The sequence below is a fragment of the Amia ocellicauda genome, chromosome 9 (assembly GCF_036373705.1).
Source record: "Amia ocellicauda isolate fAmiCal2 chromosome 9, fAmiCal2.hap1, whole genome shotgun sequence".
NCBI classification, from domain to species: domain Eukaryota; kingdom Metazoa; phylum Chordata; class Actinopteri; order Amiiformes; family Amiidae; genus Amia; species Amia ocellicauda.
Window position 1 is genome coordinate 6678627 of NC_089858.1, and position 26197 is coordinate 6704823.

Genomic DNA, 26197 nt, shown 5'->3' on the forward strand with positions numbered 1-26197 from the left:
GTGTTCACTTTGCTCAATCAGTTTTATTCAGGAAAAAAAAAAAAATCTAACAGGATCAATCACATCAGAAGTATTATGCAGACAATTTCAGTTCCGTATTGTGTCAACTTTCTTTTTTTAAAACTGATTCAATTTATTACTTCAAATAAATATTTTTCTTTTAGTTTACCTCAATATTAAATCACAGCCCCCTCCCACCCTCTCCCAAACCACCTCTCATTAGATTTACAAGTAAATAATGCCAGAGCAGCAGAAAAGGCTGCAAAACCACTATTTCTTTTTTTACCTACTTAATGAATATACATTATGTTACACAGTTACATTATTTACAAATTTCCTTTACAGAGAAGATCAGCTTTCAGTTTTTCTTACTGGTCATTCCAATAAAGACTCAATCCGCAAATGTACAGTATAGGAAAGAATAATAATTGGGAAAGATTTAAACTTCTTTCTGGAGAAGACAAAGGCAATAACAAATTCTCCTCAGTTTCTTCCTTGTACAGAAGAGACTTATAATTACAGCTTCAAAGGGCCAAGACCATTCACAGCCTGCTCAATTCACATTCAGAGACCACACATCTAGTCTTACTCGGAACAAAACCATGTAATAAATGCTCTGAAGCAGGGCTGAAGATGAAACGACTGTTTAAAGGCTGTTCATTGGGAACGCACAGATGTTTAAAATTTGTGAGTTATAAAAATATGGATAAGTCACAAAAGGTTAACACTATTTAACAGCCCACTGGCCACAGATGACAATTTCCTTGATAAATAACTTCCACCATTGACAAAAGTTTACATCATGAACAATAAAAACTGCAAATACAGGACATTTGCCTTCATAAACAATTGCACTGCCTTACTAAGCATGTTCGCATCACAGGTAACAATTTGTTTAAAAGTATTATGTGCCGCCACCAAGAATTTGGGATAGTCCTAGCTTTAAAAAAAATCAGCTGGTTTCACAGACCTCGATTAAAACTAGTTTTGAACTACCCTATCTAAAATGACATTGGATAGTTCAAAACTAGTGCCTCACAGTTTAAAGAATTACTGCCACCAGCCAACCTGCTTACTGCATCTAGAAGGTAATACCGTACCCACAACAAAGATAATACATGTTTTTCTTTTTAGACACAAACTGCAGCAAGTAGAACTAGAACATTCCAGCCAATTACAAAAGAAACGGGCAAACTGTGAAAATATTTTTTCATCCAAAGAAATGATTTTATAAATGAAACTACATTAAAAAATAATAAATGTATCTCAGCATACTCTTAAAAACAGGCACTATATAAAGTAATTCCTGGACCATTTCGTTGTGTGCAAGAGAAGCTGTACGCTTCACAAATACCCTGATAAACCTGGGTTAAAAAAAAGTGCATCATGTTTTAGATATAAACACAGTAATGGGGATTTTTTCACTCTCGGGGAGCAAGCTGGGGCCAGTTAGGCTTCCTAAGCAGGTTGTTCCGAGACAGTGCTCAATGTAAAGACTTTTTACACACATTGGTGACTTTTGCACTCAGTCTCAGGGTAGCAACACAAACCGGATCACATAAATCAAGGATGTGCGGTCTCAAAGCCAGTAATTTTCAGAACAGGAGCACAAAGGTTTCATTGTTATTTTTGCACAGCAACCATCAACAGATCTGTATTATTTCCAGTGAGATTACAGAATAAAGGAATATAGTCCACACACACACACATACTCCAGAATCATTTGAGCTCTGGAGTCGCTCAGAATCGCTTCCATTCTAGAACAGTGCCCATATTCTGATCCGTTTCCACTAACCCAGTTACCCCTAGTGCTAATTTTTACTTCAGAATACACTCTCAAACATTTTTCATTTTCAGCATTTCAAATGGAAACAGCTTGAAAAATGCAAGCCCCGAAAATTGCTGGGTTGCACATCAACAGTCTCCAGGAATAACTCAATCTGCTCTCTGATATTGAGCAGTAGGCTTTCAAACCATTTTTATTGACTCCACAGTCATCTTTGTAATGTAGCTCTCAGATTTTGTCCATTGCAAACTGGCTTGCATAGTCCTACTAATGAAAACAAAATGGTTATAGTGTCAGGGTAGTAATATACAATACCTTTATGGTAAAGAAAATATACAAGTATATTGCGGTCTGAAAACAAACACCTAGCCTATATTTAATAAGAGCAGAAGCCTTTGTCATGGTCGAGTTTTACACATGAAAGTCAAACCTTTTAAAACTTTGAACATTACATACAAGAAAGCCGACCTGTGTGACGTTTGCGAACTACTATCAAATTCACAACAATCCCAAACTACTTTTCCATTATGCCTTCAGATAACATTTCATGATTGCAAGCACTGGAAATACCTTAACTTAGGTTGAAAAACAAATCAAAATAAAAAACTAAGCACTGTAGTAAAAAACAAAAACAAAACAACATAATTCCCTATGGATGTAACTGAAGGTGCTCTTTGGTCTCAGTAGGACTGTTTGTACAGAGGGAACAAAGTCAAAGAAAGCATAATTTCACTGCCACTGAACACCATTACGATGGGAACCAGTTCAAGATGTCATAGCAGACCTTCCCATATAAATTTACATCAACTATGCACAAACACTTCCACTTTCCTTGCAATTCAGTCTTCCTGCTTCTCCCATTTGATTTATTTACAACACTCAGATACAAGATGTTCAGAAGAACACCTTTAACTCTGCGTCAGAGGACTCTCGGCCAAGCCTCAAGGTCTCGGTGGGTCATCGAGTTCTCAATATCCAACTAGCCAACCTCTCAAGACAACCTGGTGCATGCGGGACCTAAACCAGCGCTGACTATCGCATTACAATTCAGAATCCCAGCCCCTTAGCAGTGGAGGAAAGGGGTTCTGAAGCACATCTTTAGTATGATGTCATAAATGATGTTATATACTAGAACAGCAAAAAGAGAATATATAAATGACTTGACTTGCAGGTTAATATGAATGGGTATTAAATCCCCATTTCACCATCACTCCATCCTCTATAGACTGGATTCACCAATCATTTACCAGAAACCTGTGTAAGAAAAAGGTTTTTAAGTCAGACTCCTTAAAAACCACAAGCCGTTCAAGTTAGTGGTCTCAAACTACTTTTAGAGCTTCATATTTGTCTATTTATGAAAGAAAATAGTAAATGGCAGCAAACACATGAGGCGAGATCAAACCATTTTTATTATATTTTCTTTACTCAAGCTAAATCTTCTGGAAATGTACAGTGAACAGAAGTGGGAGGTGTTCTGTGAAGTGTCTGACGCACAAACTTGACAGATCTACTTGTATGTTCATCTGAGTTTAAAGACTGCCGTAAGCGGAGCTGGATGCTGTATTGACACCTCCTAGGGACTTTAACTAGTACAAACCATTCTACTGCTGCTGCGACAAATGGATGAGCATCTCATCCAAACATAGTTGCTCCAGTTATATAATTATCCAGATCGTTCCCACTAAACCAAAAGCACCAGAACCAGCCCACGGCCTGTGCTACCCCACCGCTCCTCCCAGCTCCCGGTCAGACATATTAAACACCTCGTAAGGATTCCTAGATCACTTCTCACTGCTTTATCAATCCCGTCAGCCTGTAGTGAGAATCACCATCCATCATGTCAACAACATAGGCCCAAGTACCAAAAGAATTATAATATAATTCATTGAATTCTTATAAGCTATAATAACTCCTGCCTCAGGTTCCTTCCCAACAAACCAATTGTTAAAAGCTATGCTACAATATCAGTTAGTTTCACAGAAAAAAAAAAAAAAATCTAGGAAAAAACTAATCCCAGAGTAAAGGAATTCTTACTAGACCTCTCATTTATATTTACTATTATTTCAGTATTATGAATTCAAAGTAAACTCGGTGGACCTCTTCATTAGGACAAAGTGCATTATTTTCTATACTGGTTGTGTAAAATAGTTTGCATTCAAAGGTCAGGAACCCCTTGATTAAGTCAAACCACTTCATTAACATTGGCTGGAAGCCTATGGCACACTGCCAGCAGGCAGATCTGGGGGCTTTACAGGCCAGGTTTGGAACCCTCTTCTTTTGAACACCGATATCAAAATCTAAAACATGGATAGCAGTGTGAGGGGAGTCTTAATTGCACCCATTTCCCAAATCTCAAAGGGCTTGTAAAACTGCCAACATCCACCATTATAAGGGCTCACACAATGAGGGGTTAAAGTATTATTTGCGTCACACAGCGACACCATCATCTCTCCCCATCAGGATGGTGTTTTAAGGCCATTATTAACAAACCCTCTTACAACAGCAACAGAAGAAAGAGAAAGGAAAAAAAAAAAACCTGTAAGAATAAGATTTAGGTTTTTATCTTCTGGAGAAAAAAAAAAGTTTCCAAATTTGCTGCCAGAAGGGGAACAGAGTTACACTTTCTTTAGCTGGTACACCTTTATGAAACACAGCACACTTCTGGACAAATGTAATCCTTTGCTTTTTATAATAAATTAAGAACAGGAAAATCAAGATTGACATTGAGATGAAGTGCATGCAGCTCGTAGTGCCCAGCCCATCTGGGTGTGTGTTTGAGCGATGGAGAGTGAGGGGCTCCCGGGGTCCCTGTGCTGCCGTAATCTCCGTGGGGGGGGGGGGGGGGTGCTCAGACCACCAGGATCTTGACCTCATCGTTGTCGTCTGCGCGGTAGAAGAAGGGGATGCAGGGGTTCTCTCCGAGGAAGGGAGCGGCCCGGGCCTGGGGGTTCTGGATCTCCTGCAGCAGCTGCATGATCTGGCGGGCCGTGCCATCCTCCTGGGGCCTCTGCTTGCCCTCCTGAGGGGCCGATCCCTCGGGCACCACCCCCCCCGATGCCTCCTCCATCACGCTCAGCTCCGGAGGTTCTGCACGGGGGAGAACACGAGACACATCAGCTACTGGAGAGAGGACATCCTGCCAGGACTTCAGTCACCCCTTTAAGCAGACAGGGGGCCTACCTGGCCCGTCAGTGGCGTTGAGCTCCATGCGCCTCTCTGCAGGAATGCTGGGCTCCACGCTGCCCGCCAGCAGGTCAGGGTTGTTGATGGAGCCGATGTACTTGCTGTACCACTCGTTCCTCTCCCCGACCAGACGCATGACCAGGTCCTGGAGCTCCGCTAGCTTCATCTACACACATACGGGGAAGAGGGCGTGAAACGGGGAGGACTCACTGTATACTGGCCATACCACAGCTGATATTAGGTTAAATGTATAAAAGAAGAAAAATAAACTGGTATCCCTAGATAAGAGCACCAATAAATGAAACCTTGGGGAGTCAGGTCTCTCTATGCCACTAGTCCATACTGCTGTGGAAACAAGTGGGTTGATCAGTGGGGTCTGTGTTCAGAGACGATACAACTGTACCTTCATCTCCTCCTTGTCTTTGGCCAGCATGTTGATGTACTGCTCCTTCTCAAAGTGCCTCTGCTTCATGATGGCTCTCTGATTCTGGTACAGGGCGATGTACTCGCCTGCGAGAAAGACACACACGCACAGACACGGGAGAAAAGGGGATTAAAATTTGGAAAACCCTGCCAGCGTGTCAAACTCATGTGCCACAGCGGAGACGGTATCTGCAGCTCGACCACGGGACGCCCCCAGAGAGTAAAGCCTCACCTATTGTGTCGGTCTCTCCAGACAGCTGTATACAGCGGTGCTCCAGCTCCTCCACTCGGTCCTTCAGGTCGGCCTTCTCCTGCATCAGCGCCGTGAACCGCGACTGGGGAGATGATGTATTCATTATGAAGGGTGGAAAGTGTCCTTATATGTTTTTAGCACATCATTTTACTGTAAATTGGTATCCTGACGGCTTCACACCAACCTGCAGTTTCTCCATGGCCGCCCTCAGGGCCTCGTGCACCTCCACTGGGACACCGTCGCCACTCGACCCTACCAAGATGCATCAATCCAGAAATAACTCTGTTATAATAATTATAAATAAATAATAATAAAGGAGATTTCCTCTTTGTACCCAATAAAAAATACCTTGCACAGTCCTAACACGCAGTTAGCAAACCTATACGAGCCACCCTGTCTGTGGGGAGTAATGAGTGTCAATGCTGAGGACACACTGGACTCACCGGCAGCGGCCGTGCTGTGGTGCTGGTGTTCACTTCTCAAAGCTGCCACCTGCTGGAGAGAGGCCTGGTGTTGCCGTCTCTCCTCCTCATAGCGCCAGCTCATCTCGTCCTTCTGCCTCTCTACCTTGGACAGCGCCGACTGCAGAAAGGCCTCCTGCCAACAGAGCCCACTGTCAGAATCACTTTCACTACTTGAGGACAGACTGAGCTCGGAGTGGCTATAGACAACGCAAACCTACAACATGCCCACAGTGTTGATACATTCAATACAGATTCATGTCAAGAACATTCTTCACTTGTCCAAGTGTTAATAATGGATTCAGAGCACACAGATACAGGTTAGAAAGAATGAACCGTACTGGGTTTTACATTGGGAGACTCACCATTTCTTCTCTGCTGTCAAAGTCCTCTGGGATCGTGATGGACGTCTTCTGGATGCTTTCATGTAAGGATCTGCTCTCCACACCATCGCCTAGACGGGAAGTACACGCAGAACCAACTTATAAACCAAACAAACGGTTTGGAGAAAAGCTGGAAATGGAAGGTTGACACACACACACACACACGCAAAAGCACACATCAATGTGGTGCAATTACTTAATCCTTGTCCAGCACTTGCCCTTTCCCAGCTCTCCCACACACCCTCCCACCACGGCCCACCTCAGGGCACTGCTGTGCAGACATCTATACCGACTTGATCGCTTCATCATCATCATCTTGCGTACCTTGATCCCTGGGCTGCGTGCCGAGTCCAGAACTCGCAATCAATTCCCTGACCTCAGATTTCAGGTCATTATTGTCTTTGGCTAACAGGTTCAGCTTCTCCTAAAAGACAATTTAAGTTAATCTGTGCCACACAGGATGTCAGTGACAATAAATTGAGTGGGTGGGACATAAAAAATGATCCGCTTAAGCAGACAAAAAATATTACGCCACACACTAAGAAACTGCTGACTGGCATGTGCACCTATACCATCATCCGACAGGCTTCTCCCCCCACAGAATGTTGTACCCTAGCGACTGTAGAAGCCCCCGGCCCGTGTCCAGCCCTACCCTGGCCTCCTCCAGCTCCTTGTGGCTAAGCTCCAGCTGGACCTTGCCCTGCACCTCCTCGTGCTGCAGCCGGTCCATCAGCTGGGTCTGATGCAGGTACTGCTTATGCAGCTCCTCCCTCTCGGTCACCAGCTGCTGGTAGCCTGCGGTGTACTGCTGAAGATGAGCCAAGTACTGATCCCTCTGCTCCAGCAGGGACTGAGACTCCTGCACCTTCTCCGCCAGCTGCAGAGACACAGAGATGGGTTGAGGGCTTAGGGAAACATCGGCAGCTCTCTCTTACTCCACACTTTAAGCACTGTATAGCTACTCCTTTTTCATTCCTCCAAGCACCAAGCTACTGAACAGACTGTAGACCCAGTACACATACAATATATATACCTTAGATTAAAAAACACTTGCACTCTTCCAAGACTTCTACACGTGTGTCAATATGCTTATTTCAGGAGATTTGTGTTGCAGGTATAAGGAAAACAAAGGAAATTGTCATTAGAAGTGACCGGTTGGATTCTCTCTTATACTTGACGAGATGCTCTGCAGGTTGTTAGTTCTCTGATGTGACTGTGTAATGGGAGATCGAGAGGACAGCAATGGCCTCAGGAGACCTGGACACCATGCTCACCTCCTCCTTCAGCCGGTGCAGGTCCTCCTGCAGCTCCCCCATCTTCCTGGCCAGCTCCTTCTTCACGTGCTGCTCAGACTGCATCGCACTCGCCAGCTCCATGTTTTCATTGGTCTGCAGGTGCAAGAAAAGGCACTCAGTCACGTTTCTGCATCACCTCGACTACTGCAAGCTCTCATGCTTTCCCTCTCTCAGTTATTTCCGACACAGTCTTCATCAAGACTGCCGTCTCTCTCCGGTGTGCTGGACATTATCCTAGACTTTCACGTGGCACCTAGTTCCTGAAAGATATACATTTAACTTGTGCAAGACCTCCCAATGGGCTCATGCATGGAGATCCTTCGAAACCAGGCCCAACACAGTGGGGTAAGTGGGCTGGGCGTCGCTTACTAGCTTGACGAAGCCGTTCTGCAGCTCTGCCAGCTGCTCCTTGAGCTCGCGGTTCTGGCCCAGGGCCCGGCTGATGGTGGCCTTGTCGCTCTGCATGTCCTCCAGGATCTGCTGGCGGTCCACCGTGTCCTCGGAGAAGCGCTGGACGGTGCGCTCCAGCTCCAGCAGACGCTCCTCCTGCTCCTGACAGAGCCTGCTCAGCTGTTCATTGTCCCGAACCTGAGGGAGAAGCACAGCCAGAGAGAGAGAGGGAGAGTGTGTGTGTGTCAGTGTGAGACAGTCAGAGTGTGAGCTATACTGCAAAGGACGAGTTAGTCGCTTGAAGGGAACTGGCTCACTTGCCGATCCACATTACCTGGGCCTGGTACTGCAGGCTGAGCGCCTCTTTCTCCTGCTGGAGTGCGCTGACAGCCTCCTGCAGGGAAATCTCACTCTCTGAAGGTCCCTGGGGTTGTGGGGGGGGCTGGGGTTCACTCTCCTGGGACAGCAGGGCTGGGAATAGAAGGTAATGATGAACAAATCAGAACTAGGAAAATATATATGGAAGGGATGGACTTTGCCATATGGTCTTAAATTCAACTCAGAAAGCATCCAAATCCTGCTCACTGAAAAAGGCCAAAACCCTGAGACGGTTCATTATCCTTTTATACTAAACAATAATTTACATGCACATACAGTCATCGGCATAATACATAGTTTCCATGAAGATTACATTTTAGTAATTTGGAATTTAGAATGTGTTAAAAATATATATACACACATCAGTTCACAATGATTTAAATATTTAGCGCTAAAGTAAAGCAGGGACTGAAAACTCAACAGTGGAGTGAGAAGAGCAGTTTGTCATTGGCAGGTTAAGGCATCACCTGAGGCATTCCTCAGCTCTGAGACCAACGCCTCCAGCTCCTGGACCTGAGCCAAACTCCTGTCTCTCTCTTCTGACACGATGTTCACCTGGAGAGAGAGAAAACTGTCAGGTACATTGTGCCGATCAATCTTTAAAACTCTCCTCTAAAAACAAAGCGAACATCTGAGCAAACTATGTAGCCTGAATAACTAGCAGAGCCTTTCCCAGCGTTCCCGTCAGTCAGTTCAGAAGCGTATGCGGTTAATTCTCCCATTGTCTGTAGCGTCGGGATTATGTCCAATGTGAACTCGGCTGAACCTGAAGAGACCCTTGCTTACCTACACTGATAATAGACTCTGAAGGAGAGCGCCAGGGCTGCCTTTGCATACAACAGCGTTATTCACTGCCATGTAGCGGCTCACTGCCTTTCGGTCTCACCTGGGAGAGCAGCTGCTCCGTCCGGTCCTTCCACACCAGACCCTCCTCCTGCAGCTGGGCAGCATACTGGTCCCGCTCAGTCTTCAGCTGCTGCAAGGACTCCATGAGCTGAAACATGTACGGCACCGCATCGTTAACTCAATCTAGATCTGCCATCATGGTAAGAAAGTCTGAGGAGCTTCAGTGGAGTCACTGTTCACTCACCTGTGCAGTCTGCGCCTCCAGCTGTAGCTTCTCCTCCATGGCCATCTGGAACTGCTGGTTGGCATTAGGTGGGCTAGACTGACTGGAGAACTGGAGACAGGACAGACGAGTGTGAAACATTCTTCACAGACAAACAGGGAATAAGACCTCCTGACACAGACAGACCCCTGCATTTTGTACAGATCATGTGGATCCTGCTGTATAGAGCTGGTTTCAGACCCATTATTTGACATCCTGCTTTCTCTGACCTGCAGGAAGTTGGGTGCGTGCAACACAGGGCAGCCACAGCGTGGAAGGTGCATCTGCTAACCATGTGATGTTTCAGAGTCAAATTTAGTGCAAGATTGCAGTGCGGTGAGGGGGCTGAATAGAAACAGACTAGGAACCAGAATAGGAAGCACCCTGAAAAAGGAACTGCATGTTCAGAGAATTAAATGATCTCTGTGGTGCAGTTGAGGCCGAGTCTTGCTGTGGTGGTGGAAGCACTCTGACCTGCTGGATCATGAGGTCAGCCATCTCCAGCTTCTTGTGCAGGTCCTCCAGGTCCAGCTTCATGGCGCTGTTCTCGCTCACCCTGAGCTTCAGCTGCTCCGACAGCTCCGAGCTCTGCTGCTTCGCCTCCTCGCTGGCTTTACTGCGCCCACACACACACACAGAGGTCACTTTGACTGCAAAGAGCACTCTCACTTACAGTACAAAACATTAGAGTAGAAAAGTGTTTTGGTCTTTTAAAGAAGTTTCAGTACTAATTGCCTATTTAATATAAACCTTTCATGGCTACAAAGTACAAAGCACCGCCATAGTAAAATGTTCAACCCCCAAAATAGGCATCTTTGAAATAATCACAAGACCAAGCTAACAGCACAGATATGCTGATATCCGAGCCATTCAGGACTTGCTATTTGGTTAGTTATAAAAGCTGAAAGTCACTTACTTCAGTCTGTAAACTTCAAGCTTCAGGTTGTCCCGTTCCTTTTCCAGTTCTTTGTTATGCTGTAAACAAATACATTTCAGCTGATTACTTTCTTTCGAAGTGTTAATGTTGATCAGACCACAAGTTAAAGTAACATTTCAAACTGGAGGTGTGTGCCCAGATTTCATATGTCACAGGAGCTAAAAAAAATGCTTTTTTAATGCATCCTGTCCAAGTCTGCAATGTTCATCCAAGCAGTAAAAGTACACTTGACTCTTATAAAGTCAGGTTTAACGGAGAGAGAGAGAGAGACAGACTGTACCTTTTCAAACTGTTTCTGCTGTGTGGATACCGATGACAGAGTCCTTTCCAGTTCAGCTACTCGCTGTCTGGTCGACTGAAGGCGGTTACTTAAATCTTCTGCTTCGCCTGCAAAGTGAGATGAAACAACTTAAACATAATCAAGGACTCTGCTTTTCATGTCTTTGGTGTACCGAGTTATTTACAAAAATGCAGTGAGACAGAACTGCTAAAATGTTTATTTTCTCTTCAGACGATAAGGAAAAAAAAAAACCCACTAAATTAGAAAAATATATCCAATCATTACTGAATTAAAACCAACAAAAAACATTCCTCAGTGCATACCTGATTTCTGTCTTGCAGCCTGCTGTGTGTAGGATAGTGCCGTCTGCAGCTCAGACTTCTCAGAGACCAGGATGCCAATTGTCTGGATATGAACCTGACAGGGTGCACAGTACACTCATACTATAGTTAGGAGATCAGAATATATTGATTATTCTTTGTTGCTATCATCATTATAAACATCAATCTAACCATCCAGAAAGTCAATCAGAAATCTCTGCTTGCACTGGAGGGATGTACACTGAGGATTTCACAGATCTCCAATATGTCTAAATCTATTCCTCGAAGTATTACATGAAAATGAGTTTTACTTCATGCATTGATGTGAAGAGAAATTGCTTCCTGGGTCATCTAATAGGTTTAAGTATAACCAGGGATTCCCGGAGGCTATCACACCCTGTACACTTGGCCGAGCGTGCAGAAATGGCCTTATCTATCACACTCACCTGCAGCTGCTCCCGCATGGCGCCCTGCTCTTTGACAAACTTCTGCTCGAATTCTTTGCGCTCCTGCCCCAAAAAAACCAAACAAAAAAATTTGGATGTGATCTTTGAAAGACTATTACATGTGGTGTAACAGCTTTTTTTTTTTTTAAGATTTGAAAAATATTATATTAATGACTAATATATTAATAGATATTAAATTAAATTGTCAACTCAAAACACATTAGATTCGGTTTTCAAAGAGCTAAAAGAGGCCTGGGGCAATTCTGTGGAGAAGCATCAACTCAGTACACAAAACACCCATCTCTTTGGACATTTCCCCATAGAAAACAGCATACACGCCCACAGAAACAAGCCAATTTGTGAACATCTTAAGAAAACGGAAGTGTGTTAAATGACGCCTGATGTTTTTAATCAATACCCATTATGATATAATTTTCAGATACAATGCAAGTCTAGAATGGATACACTCCAGAGAGCTTGCCTTTGCTCTTTATTTAAAATGCTAAATACAGTCATATCATCTTGAAATAGAAGCAGCAGTATGGAAAAGGACCAAGCTGAACACCTCTGGGGCTCAATTTGTTTATAACTGTAGAAAAAGCACCTTAAATCAAAAGGGTTTTTTGCCCATCTCTAGGGGTTTAAAATCAAGACACCCTGCAACTTGATTAAAAATTAATGAATACTTTGAAATGCCACAATAAAAGTATTTCCAAGCAAAGGCTATATCACACAATTTAGCTTACAAACAAATATTAAAATATTTCTGTCCGGATACCATAAAGGCAGAAAAATGAAGGGAAATTCCTTTAGTTAAAAGGAATGTGTGTAAGCTTTGTTTACACAGTCCCCTTTACGTCACTGCATTATACCAGACATGTAGATGCCAGTGTATTTCCTGCATAATCTGTTAGTTCCTGGTATCATACAGAGCCCGAGCCAAGATGACGTGTTCTGGCAATATCCCCCTCCCACACGCTGTGTTTACCTTTTGCATCTGGTCAGTGAGATCCTGAGACTGTTTCTTCTATAGAAAAAGGGGGGAGACAGACATGCAATAGAGAGGTCAGTGTTGGGATTACCTATATAAAAGGAATTGCTTTTTCCATTACACCATTGCGGTGTATCTCCTGGTTTAAATAAAAATCCACCATTTAAACCAGACTGTGGCTCAATGTATTGAAGGTAAGGAGCAGCAAACATCTGATGAAGAACAGCATTTACGCAGTTTCAAGCAACAGATGCAAAATAAATCAAGATGCACCAATGGGTTGATGGAATGCAAAATGTATTCCAGGATACATTTCCATTTACAGTGACTACAATCCAACAGAGAGAGAGAGGGGGGGGGGGAAAGCTGCTACCATACCAGTTGGTAACTCCTGCAGTGTGCGGTAATGTTTTGGCAAAAAACCCACCATGGACCAATCCCTGATTATACTCTTATATGGTCAGATAAGAGATAAAAAAGCAAAGCATGCATACAGGTCCAATACTGCAACTCTAAAATGTTGCCATGTATTAAACAATGGATTAGACTCATTTTCAATTGTGCAGTGAGACTTGCAGCAATAGGTCGCATTCCTGACTTCGATTTTAAGAAGCTTATACGAGACAGTAACATGTTGACAGTGACACACTTAGGATTAAGTAGTGAGAATCTACATTTCTTTCAGCAAATTCTCATTTACATTTCTGTTACAACACAAGATGCCATTTCTTTAAGCTTTGTCAATTTTTTTCCACTTAATTCCATTTTCATTATATTACATGTGTTAAGGAGCAAATCCAAGCAGAAACAAGCAACCTTTGTGTTCTGTCCACATGACTTACGGCCAGGCTGAAATTTGAGGAAACTATGTTGTTTACACCCATCATCTCAAAGAACACTTATTTTTCTGTCCGTTCATCTCAAGTTAAAATACAAATGTGTGATAATTATGTATTTCAGAGGTTGTTAGTGGTAGTTAGTGATTAGCATACAGGAAATAAAAACAAACAAAACTTAAATCTTAAACGTTTGTGTGAAGGTTGTTCATTGTGAATTAGATTTTGAATTCTTCATCCATAGGTTACTGACCAGAGATTTTCTAGAAGGAATAGGTTCTCAAGTCCAAAACAGGATCACACCTATTTTTGTTAGTGTACAAATAACCTTTAACGGTATAGTGTTAACAACCAACAACTGGTCAAACAAAATGAAAGCAAAACTAGAGAGAAGACCTCAAACATGTCTCCTTCATTCAGTCATTCATGGAGTAACAAGAAGGCACCTCCAGTACCGGATCAATATGGGCACAAACGCAGGCTGCATGCACATACAACATGCCCTTTCAAAAGCAATGACACTGCAAACTGGCAAAGGGATTCTGCTAAAGTAGTGCATTTACCACAGACAAAAACCCTGCGCTACAAAACCGAGTACGGTCATCCTTCATTATTGCATTCGGGGGTCTGGGATTTGGAGTTACACTCTTGAAATGATATCTACTGAATGAATGAGTCTGTTAATGAAGGGTGAGGGCATGAGCTCGGGCTGCTGAGAGCTGGTGAGAGGTTAGTGCACAGCGGAGAGGAAAAGCTACACAGACACCCAAGAGCAGCAGCAGCGGCGCAGGGCCACACCGCGCACAGGGATCTCTTACCAACTCGTCTAGCTTTGCACTGAGCTGTGTGTTTGTTAGGTTGCTGGAGTCTAGGGCGGCTGCCAGCTCCTGGTTTCGAGTCTGACGTGCGGGCATGCAGAGATAGGGGAGGGGGGGGACGAAACAGTGGAGGGCGAAAAAGGAGGGACAAAAATTAAAATCAGCATCTCAGATCCAGAGACCATCAGTAAAACACCAGTAAGTCACAGGGAAGCTGTGACACACACGGGAGTACAGCAGTGCACCATCCAATTTGCCATTATGTCCCGATGTCTTGAGTCACTTTATCAACTTCCCTGATTATCAGAATGGAGTGTAACATCACTAGCAGGTAGGCTGATATTATATTTTTCCCTCTTCAATTGGGATTACTACTATTTACCACAGATATTAAGTAGCATAATTAAATATAAATTGTATGGCAATGTACACTGTCTAAACAGAAAATTCTACTCGGGTGCAAATATATTGGTAATTTGTAAGAACCAGGGTGAAGACTTAAATACAATGGTCGTGTGATTTCTCCATGTCAGAGCCAGCATTCCAGCCGGCCGAGATAACAGTGGCATCGTGAGCAAGACCAGGATTTCTCCATCAGCTTCTCAGTCATTTCTACATGATTAAACAAGCTTTAAGCCATACTTCACTCCTGTGTTGTTTTAAATTAGGCCCACAGTAAGGCCTGGACTTAGCTCAATCTGCGATTCAATTACCCTATCCGATCTTAGGATGTTAAATGTATTATTACATTATCAAGGGTTTCAAGAAAAAAAAAAAAGTGTGTAAAAACATGTCATACCTCCAGCTCTTTTTCATTGCCAGGCATTATTGCACTGTCCCCATTGACGTAGGATGTTGACGACTGTGGTAAAAACAACAATGAAATAAGCCATTTTGAAGTATAAACAGCAGTAATGCTAACACTATCATCTAGCCAAGTGTAGAAAAAACAGGGAAACTGATCTATAAACTATGGTTAAAGCAATGTTTTCAAAACAACTAGGGGGAAGGTAATACCTGAGAAAGCAGGCCATTGAGCTGCTGGGAGAGCTGGCGCAGACTTTCTGTGGACGACAAGGGCCTAAGAGCGCAGAGAAACAATGTTAGTACAGAGCAGGTACATTTGACACTATAAAGAAAAAAATGTTTAGTTTCTGCATGAATTTAGATCTGTATAAAACAGGTTGCAACATGAATAACTGCAGAATATATATAAGCATTTAAATGTATGTATTACAGAGAGCATATAGTTTGGCAAAGCAATGCTCACCGGTTTTCCTCCAGTGAATTTTCATTGCAGCTTCCATCGACAGCAGGGTCCTGTTCAACAACAAGGAAGTCAGTCAGCAATGCATGAGATTACCGATTACACCCGTATTGTACACAACCATAAACTCGTCCCGTCATGAAGATGATGACTGCAATGTTGGTGTATCCTTTCCAGCCATACGAGAGAGTAAAGCGAGAGTATAAAATATATACCTGTAGCTGCAGCAAAACACACCCAACATTTAACAGAGCACACTTTTACAATCTGGCCAAAAACAATAACCCTTTTCACTGTATCAAAAGGGTATTGCAGGCTGCCACGACTCCACAAGGACACCAACTGTGAGGAAGTAGTCTGAGCACAAACCCTGTTCCACAGAGCAGATGGACTGCAAACAGACAAGACAAACAAACCTGCGTTCCGGCGGGGTCGCTGACACACTCAGGGTTAGTAACACTAGCGTTGGTTGCGTTAGACACAGTCGAAGGGTGAGCCGGCTCCCCACACAAGTCCTCAGGCAGCTGGCCACTAGGGAGACCGCCCACTTCCCCATCACTGAGAGCCTGCCAGGACAACACAGCACAGACTGTCACACAGTGCACACACTCCACATGGCACACACTGCAGATATTCTTTCAAACGCAGGCAAGCACACACACACGCATGCAGCACGCACACACTGAGGGGCGGTGGTCAACTGCAGCAGACACAGTCGAGTGGTGACAAAGATAACCGCATACGGGCTGAATATGAACGACTTGTGCATAAAAACAATGAAACATGGCCTTGGGAAAAAAACACATATCCAAGATTGTACATTATTATCGATGTTCAAATTTAAATCACAAATGCAAAAATACATTAGGGTCCTCCAAAACAGTAGATTTTTTACTTCCCCCAAATAATTAGCAGTCAGGTAAACCAGTTACTTCTGAAAACAAACCATTGAGTAAGGCTGGGAGATGCCTGGTGTAGGTAATGACAGTGCAGGTCAACTCTTTTCAACTCTGCTAGGAGACTGACTAAACACATCCACAAAGGCCCCAGATAGATACAACTATAAGCAGCCACACATGTAGTGAGCCGTGCCACAGAGTTAGGAGACACTCGACATCTGCTTTTGTAGACCAGGATATGGTTTCCCAAGACTTACAGGACACACAACTAAGCACTAACTTAGTTTACATAAACCTCACAAAACATACAATTTAAGAGCAGGGTTTAAGAGTAGTCATGTTACTGCAAACCACTGAAGGGAAATCTCACGGACTAACAGAAGTAAATCATTAATCAGCTGGTTCAAATGATGTTTGAAGAACACATTTCCTAATGCCTTTTCATATCAATATATGCACCTTTCATAAATGTAGGTGGTGAAGAAAGGAATTATAAATGATAAAGATACTGAGGTTGTATAAACATTCAAAATCCACATGAGCAAAAGCTACAATACATAGATCTCTAACTTGCCTTCCACTTGTGAGATTCCTATGGGGATGTGGAAGCAAGAGGCCCTGGCTGAGTAGATTAGAGCAACTGGCAGCACCTGCTGTACTACTGGTGGGAGGGGAGGGGCTGGAAAGCATTCCCCATTCTGGGCAGGAGACACAGCCGGGCTGAACACCAGAGGATCAAGATAAACTAGGAGTGTACAATTTCATTCTCCAAGGGCAAAAGTCTCCTGGTTTTCAGTCATGGTCACCAAACCAGAACAATGACTTCTTTAAGGGAGTTTGTTTTCAGTTCTTAAGGGCTGGAGTCCTACAATTTTTATAGTTACCTTCAGATAATTAAAAGGCTTAAGACTATAGATCCAAGTCAAATGAAGCAAAGTAGTCTAACCAAGTACCAAGCAGGTCAGGTGGAAGACAACCCAGAATTCACTGCAGCCTTGGAATGCTGAGGTTTGACCCCAGCGAGCTCAACAAAGTGTTTTTAGGTTCTCATCTCTCAAGGCTTTCCTAAATCATTACACATTTTCTTGTAAGTGACTCCAGGTCTCTGTGATCATCTCCAAGTTCTGCACATTTTCCATCACTGCCAAAAATTACAAGCACAGCAGACATTGCTCACTTCAGGAAACGACCGTCTACCCAGTTAGAAATCTAATGTTCTCTCATTGACAATGGGTGCCCAGTTGGCTGCTGCCATCATGTACAGTACATTACAGGCAGTGCGGCACTTTGGCATCAAATGTTGCTGGAGGGGATGTCAGACTCAAAAGCAGCAAAGGAAAATGCTTTATCATTATTTATTTCTTAGCACACACCCTTATCCAGGGCTGCTAAAAGCAAAGCTAACAACCAAGAGGCAAGGTTTTTCTTTACCATTTTGAGAAGTTTGGAGAAATTTTACAGTTTAAATTATTTAGATCTCATTCATTTCAAAACCTACTTATATCACACACCATTTGAAGCAGCATCTGAATCAACCAGTCTGCATCATTTACAGTGGGAAAATATTCAATATTGAGCATTCTGGTTACCTCTAAAGAAGGAATATCTTGAATCGCATGACAACTAACCCTAAATCACACCTTTACCCAAACACAAATAAGGTGTTTTGAAGGCTGCAGAAACCAAAACAAAAAACAGTGACGATAAAACACCAATGACAAGACACAAGCAAGTCTGTGACACATGAGCAGCTGAACCCAAACAGAACAAGCCATGAAAAACCAAACCGATCCCAAAGTAAAATAAGAGCTAATCTCTGCCAGAAGACATGAATGCAGAGCATGCAGAGAGAGAGAGAGAGGGGGGCACAAAGGCTAAGAGAAAAACAACATCTCACCACTCCCTCTTGTGAATAGTGAATAATGTATTCATTATGAAGGGTGGAAAGGTGGTTTGATACAGATGCAAACAGGATATTTTGTCAGTCTAAGATTCTGACCAGCAGACAGCTCACCTGGCTGTTATCCAATGGAGGCAGAGCCATCCCATTGGAGAGATTAAGATCAGACACCAGCACCTTCAGCAGGGTCTGAATCTACAGGAGGAGGAGAAGTGAAGAGAGAAGCCAGCACTCAGACAGAGGGAAGAGCGGCAGTGGAAAGAGCCTCTAGCTAGTGCTACACTACTCTGCGAACATCCCCTTTGGGTAGATCAGTTATTCCCTGACCAATCAGGACACCCAAAACATGAAACTTGTTCTTAACATTTATGCGTGTGTGTGTGTGTGTATATATATTAGCCATTGAAAAGTTGTAAAGTTAATATATATGGAAATTGGGACAGTTCAGGGCTTTATTATACACAATCAATGATCCAGAATATTTATTGGCTATAATAACTTTAGGCAAAGCACTTTTTTTTTTTTATCACTAATGGAAAGGTCTAAATTATATGCAGTGCATAAGTTCACATAGCACTGCCCTCACATTCACACGCATATTTCCTAAGCAAATCTATGGCCAGAAAAACTGGTTTAAGGAATGAGGCACAGAGAGGATAAGCATAGTTGTCTTCAGTCCACAGTTCAGTTGGGGCACTGCTATAGACATTATGTGCAAAGGAAAGACGTTCTTACAATTTACAATACATAGAACCATTTCTATGGATTTTAAGTAAAATGTAAAGAAAAGGTGCCACATGTACAGGATATTAGTATGGAAATAATTCATAAAGGAAGTCTTTTATCCTATGGGGTGGTCTTGCACTGCTCATCTACATGAAAATGGTATTATTCAGCATGAACAAAAATGCACACACATACTTAAGTGGTAGGATAAACTGAAACACTGACAAATCAAAATAACCCAGAATGAACATCCCAGATGAAGTCAATTTGATTTAAAAAAAAAAAAAGTAGGTATTAAGTATTAAACAGGACTGACACAGCTCTCAGTGCTTTACAATGCCGTCCCATGCGTCCATGCAGAGACATGAGTCACAGCTAGGCTTGGTCAACTGAAAGAGATTGAGGTGAGAACATGATCCCCAGAGAATGTGATTCTCCCACAACTCTAGTTATAAAAAAATTAACCAAATTGATAAAAGAACAAAGTCACACAAAAAAAAAAAAAAAAAAAAAAAAAAAAAAAAAAAGATTTCAAGGAAATGTGTGCATCTTAACAGCTGAGAGAGAGACACAGGGCGATGCCACTTGTATCATCTTCCATGAACTCATCACAGCTTCCCTGTTATACTGTGTGAATCAGCACTGACCCCCCATGCCCTCGCACTGAGTGCATCAATTACTCCCACTGCTCTAGGTTTGTGCTATATATACACACACACAGAACAAGCACTCCTCTGTGGGGAGGGACGGGGACTCCATTTGATAATGAGTCCTTAATCACACACACCCTCAATTAAATGTACTTATTAACTTTAATTCAAATACTTTTTGGTGTGATTTTTTGCAACAGATTTCCATTTTATTAAAACCAAAGACACAGAAGATAACGAAGAACTAAGATATCAATGAAGATTAGAACACATTGAAGCCCCAAACCCCACCAGCACGGATTGCTTGATAGCTCACAATGAATCATGCACAACTTTTTCTAAAGGAAACAAAACAGTGTAGGTGATCTATAGGATTTGTGCCTTTTTGCAAAAAGTATTATATTTTAAATTACATCACTTGAGTGTGCCACTAAAACACAGATCTCTGGTGTGTGTGGCTCTGGAGAGACTTACATTGTCAGGAGAGCATCGGTCACTAGTGGGGGTGTCTGGGCGGCTCCCACCTTTCAGCTTCCTCTTCTTCTTCTTCTTGGCCCCAGCATTGGATGTTGGGGTGTTCTTCTGCTGAAACTCCTTCAGCTATGGTGGAGAGGGAGAGAGAGAGAGAGAGAGACAGACAGACACTTATTACAACTGGTCTGCAATACACACTAAACATGACTGCTGGAGGTCAACCCACACAAGACAGATTCTAAAAGTCAGATAGCAACCAGGTTCAATCCAGTTGAAACTGCTATTCGAATACAGATCAATTAAGGGTGCTTGATAAAGTATTTTGTAATTGGTTTGGAGCATTCAGATTACATAAGCACCTGTCCCATATTAATTGAATATAATGCACAATACTGGAATAACCAAAGCCCCTGGCACAGGCGGTTCAAAGTACACTGATCCGAACAAATGCCTGCAATTTGTTTATTGTTCAATGGAGAACTAGTTGTTGGATTTGGTTTCTTCTAGGAAACCCAACTGCCAACTGTTTGGATATTACCTGCAGATGAAGGGGGCAAGACAAACTGCAAAACAGCCATTTCAGTAAGCTGCAATTTAAAATCAGGTCCCAGTAATAACAGCACTTCATGGCAATTACATGCACAGAAATGTCATATTGGTACGTGTAGACAAGTTTGTCTAAATATATATTAAAGGCCCTTTAAAAGGCAAGACAAATATTTTCTTAGCACCATCTGAGGGGGGTAGGCTATGTGTTGTAACCCACTTGGCCACTTAACCAAACACTAAAGACTTTGCTGCAGCAGTTGCTGTGATATTGAAGCGGTGTTCGAATGCCAATCAGTGTATGATTCTGAAGTAACCCATTTCCCACAGCAGAGGAAATACAGGTGATTGCAGAGAGGACAGCGATTCCAACAATCATGTGCTGGGAAAAAAACACCTTCACAGAGACCTAATCATTCAAAGTAATCCACTACTGTGAAATCATTCACAAATTCAATTTTTTTTTTTTTTTATCTTCTGCCAAATATTCACTTTTTAAATAACACATCACTTCTGAATGACCACTTACCAATACATTGCAAGACGAGCAGAAGTTTTAAACTAATTTTCAACCAGAATAAAGCACCATAATCAATAAGCGTCTTTCCAGAGAATGCGTTAAATCACAATCCGGATTCCTTATGGTCATTAAAAGCTAATGGTACCATCCACAAGAGGAAGGGAGCCAACCTTGAAATATTCTAACTTAATTACAAACTCAAGCTCTCAGTCAGGCCTACCTAAACTCTATTGTATAGTTAAATTGGCCAAGAAAGTCCTGGATTCTCCACCTTATCTGCTGTGAACATGTGGCTAACATGAAAGAGTTCACTGTGCACTCAAGTGCTGCATTTCAGTAATGGAAAAACAAACCCTCTCCTATTGTAAAGCATTTCAGTATCATTTGGACTGAAAAGCTCTAAATAAATACTAACTATTGTTAAAGTATTAAATGTGAAGTCTTCACCGGGACTTCTAACAATAGTCATGTCAGGGCACAGCTCAACTGCTTTTCATACAATATAAAATGGCAAACAGGACCCGATATCGAGATCAATCCACAAAGCAGTTGAAGATTAAAAACCTTGTGGCTAACCACATTTATCCCCACTTTTGTCACTGCAATGTACATTCCCAAAATAAACGGGCATCTCCTGGGTGTCCTCTCTCTTGCATCCCATGTCTGTATATAGTGTGGAGATTCATGTCATTGTCGTTTGATAAAATAACTGATTCAGAACAAACTTTTCATGTTTGGAATTCATTGCATGTCGTTTGTAGAGTTGTCTGGGAGACATGGAGAACTCCCAAATAAAAGGTTCAATGTTTGTGCCTCAGCTGGAGCTTTTGCCCAATGAAACAGATATAGCTCCCCTCCACAGCCAAGTCCCAGTAACTGATCTGTGCACATGACACAGAACTTGGAGAAAGGGGAAGTCATTGGTCAGACAGCAGCAAAGGAAATGCAAAAGGATCTGAATCAGATAACACAGTAAACAGAGACAAGGAAAACTATTTTGTTTGTAGAATACTAAGAAATGTAGGCCTACATATACCAAATAAACCATACCAAATAAAAATGTGCAGGTCAAAGACTTCAGTGCTCATTTACAGAATCTAAAAAGTGTCACCCTGAACTCAAGGAAAGCATTTTACAGGTACAGTTGACATTTTGTTAACTGAAGTATTCAGTCTTGCCTTTTCATTCTGCTTCAGATACTGAATACTTTGGCAAAACACACTTCAACAAATTCAGAACAGAGGAGAACAACAAAGCAGTTGGTTAAAGAAATAATAACTATGATGTAACTGCAGTGCAGGGATTACATTTCTACAGGCAATGACATCAAAGGCAGCACAAAAATCTCAACTTCATTTATAACCAATGGACCAGTGCTTGAATTGAGAGGTTTTAATAGAACATCATGGCGTGTACCAGAGCAGACATTAATCTCTTGCGTAACTCCAAGATGCACAGACAGATTAACACAATGAAGATGTCGATTTCAGCTCCAGAAAGTGTAAAATCTATATATGCAAAGCCTGCCAACATGTTCTCTTACATTAAAGACTATTCTAACAAGATAAACACTACATATATATTAGATACACAAACACACATATATACATATAGGTTTGTTTGTGTGTGTGTGTGTGTGTGTGTGTGTGTGTGTGTATACAGAAGCTACTATGCAATGCATCCATTTGTTTAAATAAACAACGTTAAATTGTCAAATTGATAAAAAAATATATACAATACTATATGATTAAACACTGAAAACCTCTTCAATTCAATTGAAACTAAGGCATAACATATAGGTATGATTTCAAAAAGATGACTTCTAATTGGAGGGACAATAATGAATTTGTTATGAAAATATGAGCATTAAATAACTGATTACCTAGCAATAATAACCAAATATTCAACAGTCACATATAAAGGCACTTGACAACAGAGTACCTACACTCAGAGATTAAATGGTTTCATTCGCATATGGTTATAAACCCTATGATAATGCATGCATCACAACTGCCCTCCTACTCTCATTATCCACCATAGAATGGATAAGCAGGAGCAAACAGTGGACAGGATTTAATTTTCAATCAGCAACAGCATCCTGTAAAACAGCCTGTCAGCTACATAATCATGTAACTTTTCCATATTTGTACAACACGACTACTTTGCTCAAGATTGTTACACAATTACAGTCAATAACACCTCTCTAACTGACATTTCATGTAAAGCGCAATGTCCCAAAGCTATTCCCAGTTGTACTCATGTTTAGCTAACAATGGCACAAAATGAACTGTGTGTGGAGTGTGTTTTCTAACATAACCCAAGATTAATCTAACTCTGACTGAGAGCAAAATGAGGATGCATGTGCCACCAATGTGTACAGGTATAAACACTATTTACAGAGGCTTTCATTTTCAACATTCCTGTGATTAATCTAAAATATTGCTAGTGTGGGTTTTAAAACAGCAACCTAACACTTGGTAAAACTTTTTAAGTGGTTAAACTAAACCAGAAAACCTAGGCTGCATTTCCAGCATTTGCAATAAAAACATTACTTCCGTATTCAGCAGCACAGTAATCAAACCTTGTTTGCACAACAGTGTGAAAAGATAACAGTCTGCCTGAGCAAATTAGCAAACTCCTTAACAGCATACTTAATAAATGGAAAAAATAATAATTTCATGAAATAAATACATATAAACAATCAGAATAGAATTCTCCCATATGTTCCAATGGGACTTCTAAGCAGTTACCTACCTAAAGATTATCTTAATTTGTCTTCATTATTATTTTTACCCACCCATCAAGTTATTGGCCACACATTATGTGAGATCAAATTAGACCTCAGGGGTGGCAACTAATTTAAAGACATCCAAAGCAACCTAACAAAGGAACGTATTTACATTGTAAAGTGGCAGGCAAAAAGTAACAATTATGAAAGCAATAACTAGATGCACAGATCATACATTTCTATATTTGTAAAATCATATTGCTATTTCTTTATTGTTGCATTAATCTTTAACCCTTTAAATCCTGTGGTTTTAAAGGTTCCCTACAAGATCCACTGGTCAATTTTAGTTTACAGTTGGTGTACACAAAATCAGTATCCTCAAAATCTTGCAGGTAATACAGGCATGTGCTATATTTCTACCACGGACAGGGACAAGAAAGTGGCAGAAGGATGATAAAGACAGACGACACTCAGACTGTGGCAGGACTTAAAAGAAGCTCGATGCATTTCTGACATGTGTCTTCATTAGAGAATATGTATCTTGCAAATCCATCAAATCCACGCCCCTGGGAATGGTAACAGAGTTTTTACAGTAAATCCTCCATCGACTCTGTGTGTTTGAAAGCTTAATTGGGATGTCTGGAGAACCTTTCCGTGCAACTGGGAAGGCTGTATTTTAGAAAAGCACGAACCCCTTTAACGGGGCACAGCTGCCCTGGTCCCCTGACTCACAGCGCCTGAGCCGAGCTCTGTGGCGACCCTTGTTCAATCCTAATGAAGTGATAAGGTTAGACGTCGCCCAGCCCCATCACAATACCACAAGGCACATTCCAGCAGGAGACAAATGCTTGCAAACCACGAGTGCACGTCTTCCTCGTCAAGGAAACACTGGGAACTGGATACGGTCACAGCAAACACATTTTAAAGGGACATGCTATGAAGCCCATTATCGCACAGCTTTCGTATGCAGATAGCATCAAACAAATTACACTCCCCACCCCCGATCTATCTGTAAGTCGTGTCAGCTTGAGCCTGTCATATCTCACCACACACACTTTACACACGTTACTTAGAAAGAAATGCATTTAATACTCTATTAGATAAATACCTTTAATACTCGATAATTTGTATATGCAAAATAGGACTGCCCGATTCCGCAGATCAAATCAACCAATACCTGCTATTCACTAGCTGTCTGGCCCGGTTTAAAGCACTGAAATATGGCACCGAAAACGTATTTAACACGAAAAGAAGGACAAGAGCGGCTGCTACGCCTAGGAAACGATAATCGGCCACGTCTCTCTTCCTCGTTACAAACGTGTCAGTCCGCAACCAAAACGCCACTATTTAGGCCAGCGTGGATCCCCGGTCTTTCCAGAGCACCGGCCCCTCGGAGACCGCGCCACAGAGGCGGGTCCGCCACCGCAGGGAAGCCGGTAGACGTGGAACTTGTTTCCGAGCCGCGTCTGTGACATTCTTCCACCTTGACAGCGCAAACGCGCCGCGAAGCCACCGATCCAACCGGCCCTCGACCGCAGACTCGGCGCCCACTTTCATTCGCTAGTGCGGAAAGTTTTGGTACCTTTTTCTTGGCCGCAGCTAGTTTGCTTTGCCTGCTCCCGTCAGCCATCCTGTATCGTCCGGGAGGTAAACGCCACCACGTCATCAATAAGGGATCAGCGCGGCAGTTCCGCCAGCCTCCGCCAGGCGCCGCGCCGCTCAGGGATCCGCAGATCCGGGACTGTGATGCGACTCAGCGCTGTCAGTCGGGTGCATGTCCGATTACAGGACACGGATCATATGATATATGAATCTGACAATTCACAGCCAGTAACACAAGGTCAGACTAAGTATAGCTGCCAAACGTGGTCTCTTCCATGTGTCAGTGTTTTTAAAAATGTAGTTTGAAATACCTACTATGATAGTTAATTCGGTTTGTGTTTAGGGAGAGATGCAATTTAGCAATCAATGTGTTCTATATAGTGCCTTTCGCACACTGAGGACATGAACTGGTTAAGATCAGTGTTGTAGACTGAAAAATGATGAACACAGTATTCATATTGACCCAAGTAGTTTGCTTTATTTCAAGATATTGTTTTAGAATATACATTAGTTTTAATAAACTGATTAAATAGTGGTTTGTTTTGTAGTTTTAGTGAACACACAACTATATTTTCCTACCAAATAAACATCTATGTT

General features: G+C 42.2%; 1 protein-coding gene across 5 annotated transcripts; it reads right to left on the reverse strand.

The window, feature by feature from the left end:
- Positions 1–3: 3 nt before the first annotated feature.
- Positions 4–25676, reverse strand: golga2 (golgin A2). 5 transcript variants are annotated; one of them, XM_066712855.1, is made up of 29 exons: positions 25581–25676; positions 20205–20330; positions 18469–18549; positions 15972–16121; positions 15559–15608; positions 15306–15369; positions 15088–15150; positions 14289–14369; positions 12632–12670; positions 11644–11706; positions 11201–11294; positions 10878–10984; positions 10577–10635; positions 10135–10276; positions 9643–9732; positions 9439–9546; positions 9020–9107; positions 8509–8645; positions 8154–8372; positions 7764–7877; positions 7142–7366; positions 6814–6913; positions 6472–6560; positions 6089–6242; positions 5830–5897; positions 5625–5727; positions 5373–5479; positions 4967–5135; positions 4–4873 (listed from the first exon to the last, which is right to left on the reverse strand). In XM_066712855.1, the coding sequence occupies exons 1-29, from the start codon at positions 25662–25664 to the stop codon at positions 4635–4637; spliced, it is 3213 nt and encodes a 1070-aa protein (XP_066568952.1). In that variant the 5' UTR covers positions 25665–25676; the 3' UTR covers positions 4–4634. The 5 variants fall into 5 exon arrangements, with proteins under 5 accessions (XP_066568952.1, XP_066568953.1, XP_066568955.1 ...); XM_066712856.1 differs by lacking the exon at positions 18469–18549; XM_066712858.1 differs by lacking the exon at positions 15972–16121.
- Between the last annotated feature and the right edge of the window lie 521 nt (positions 25677–26197).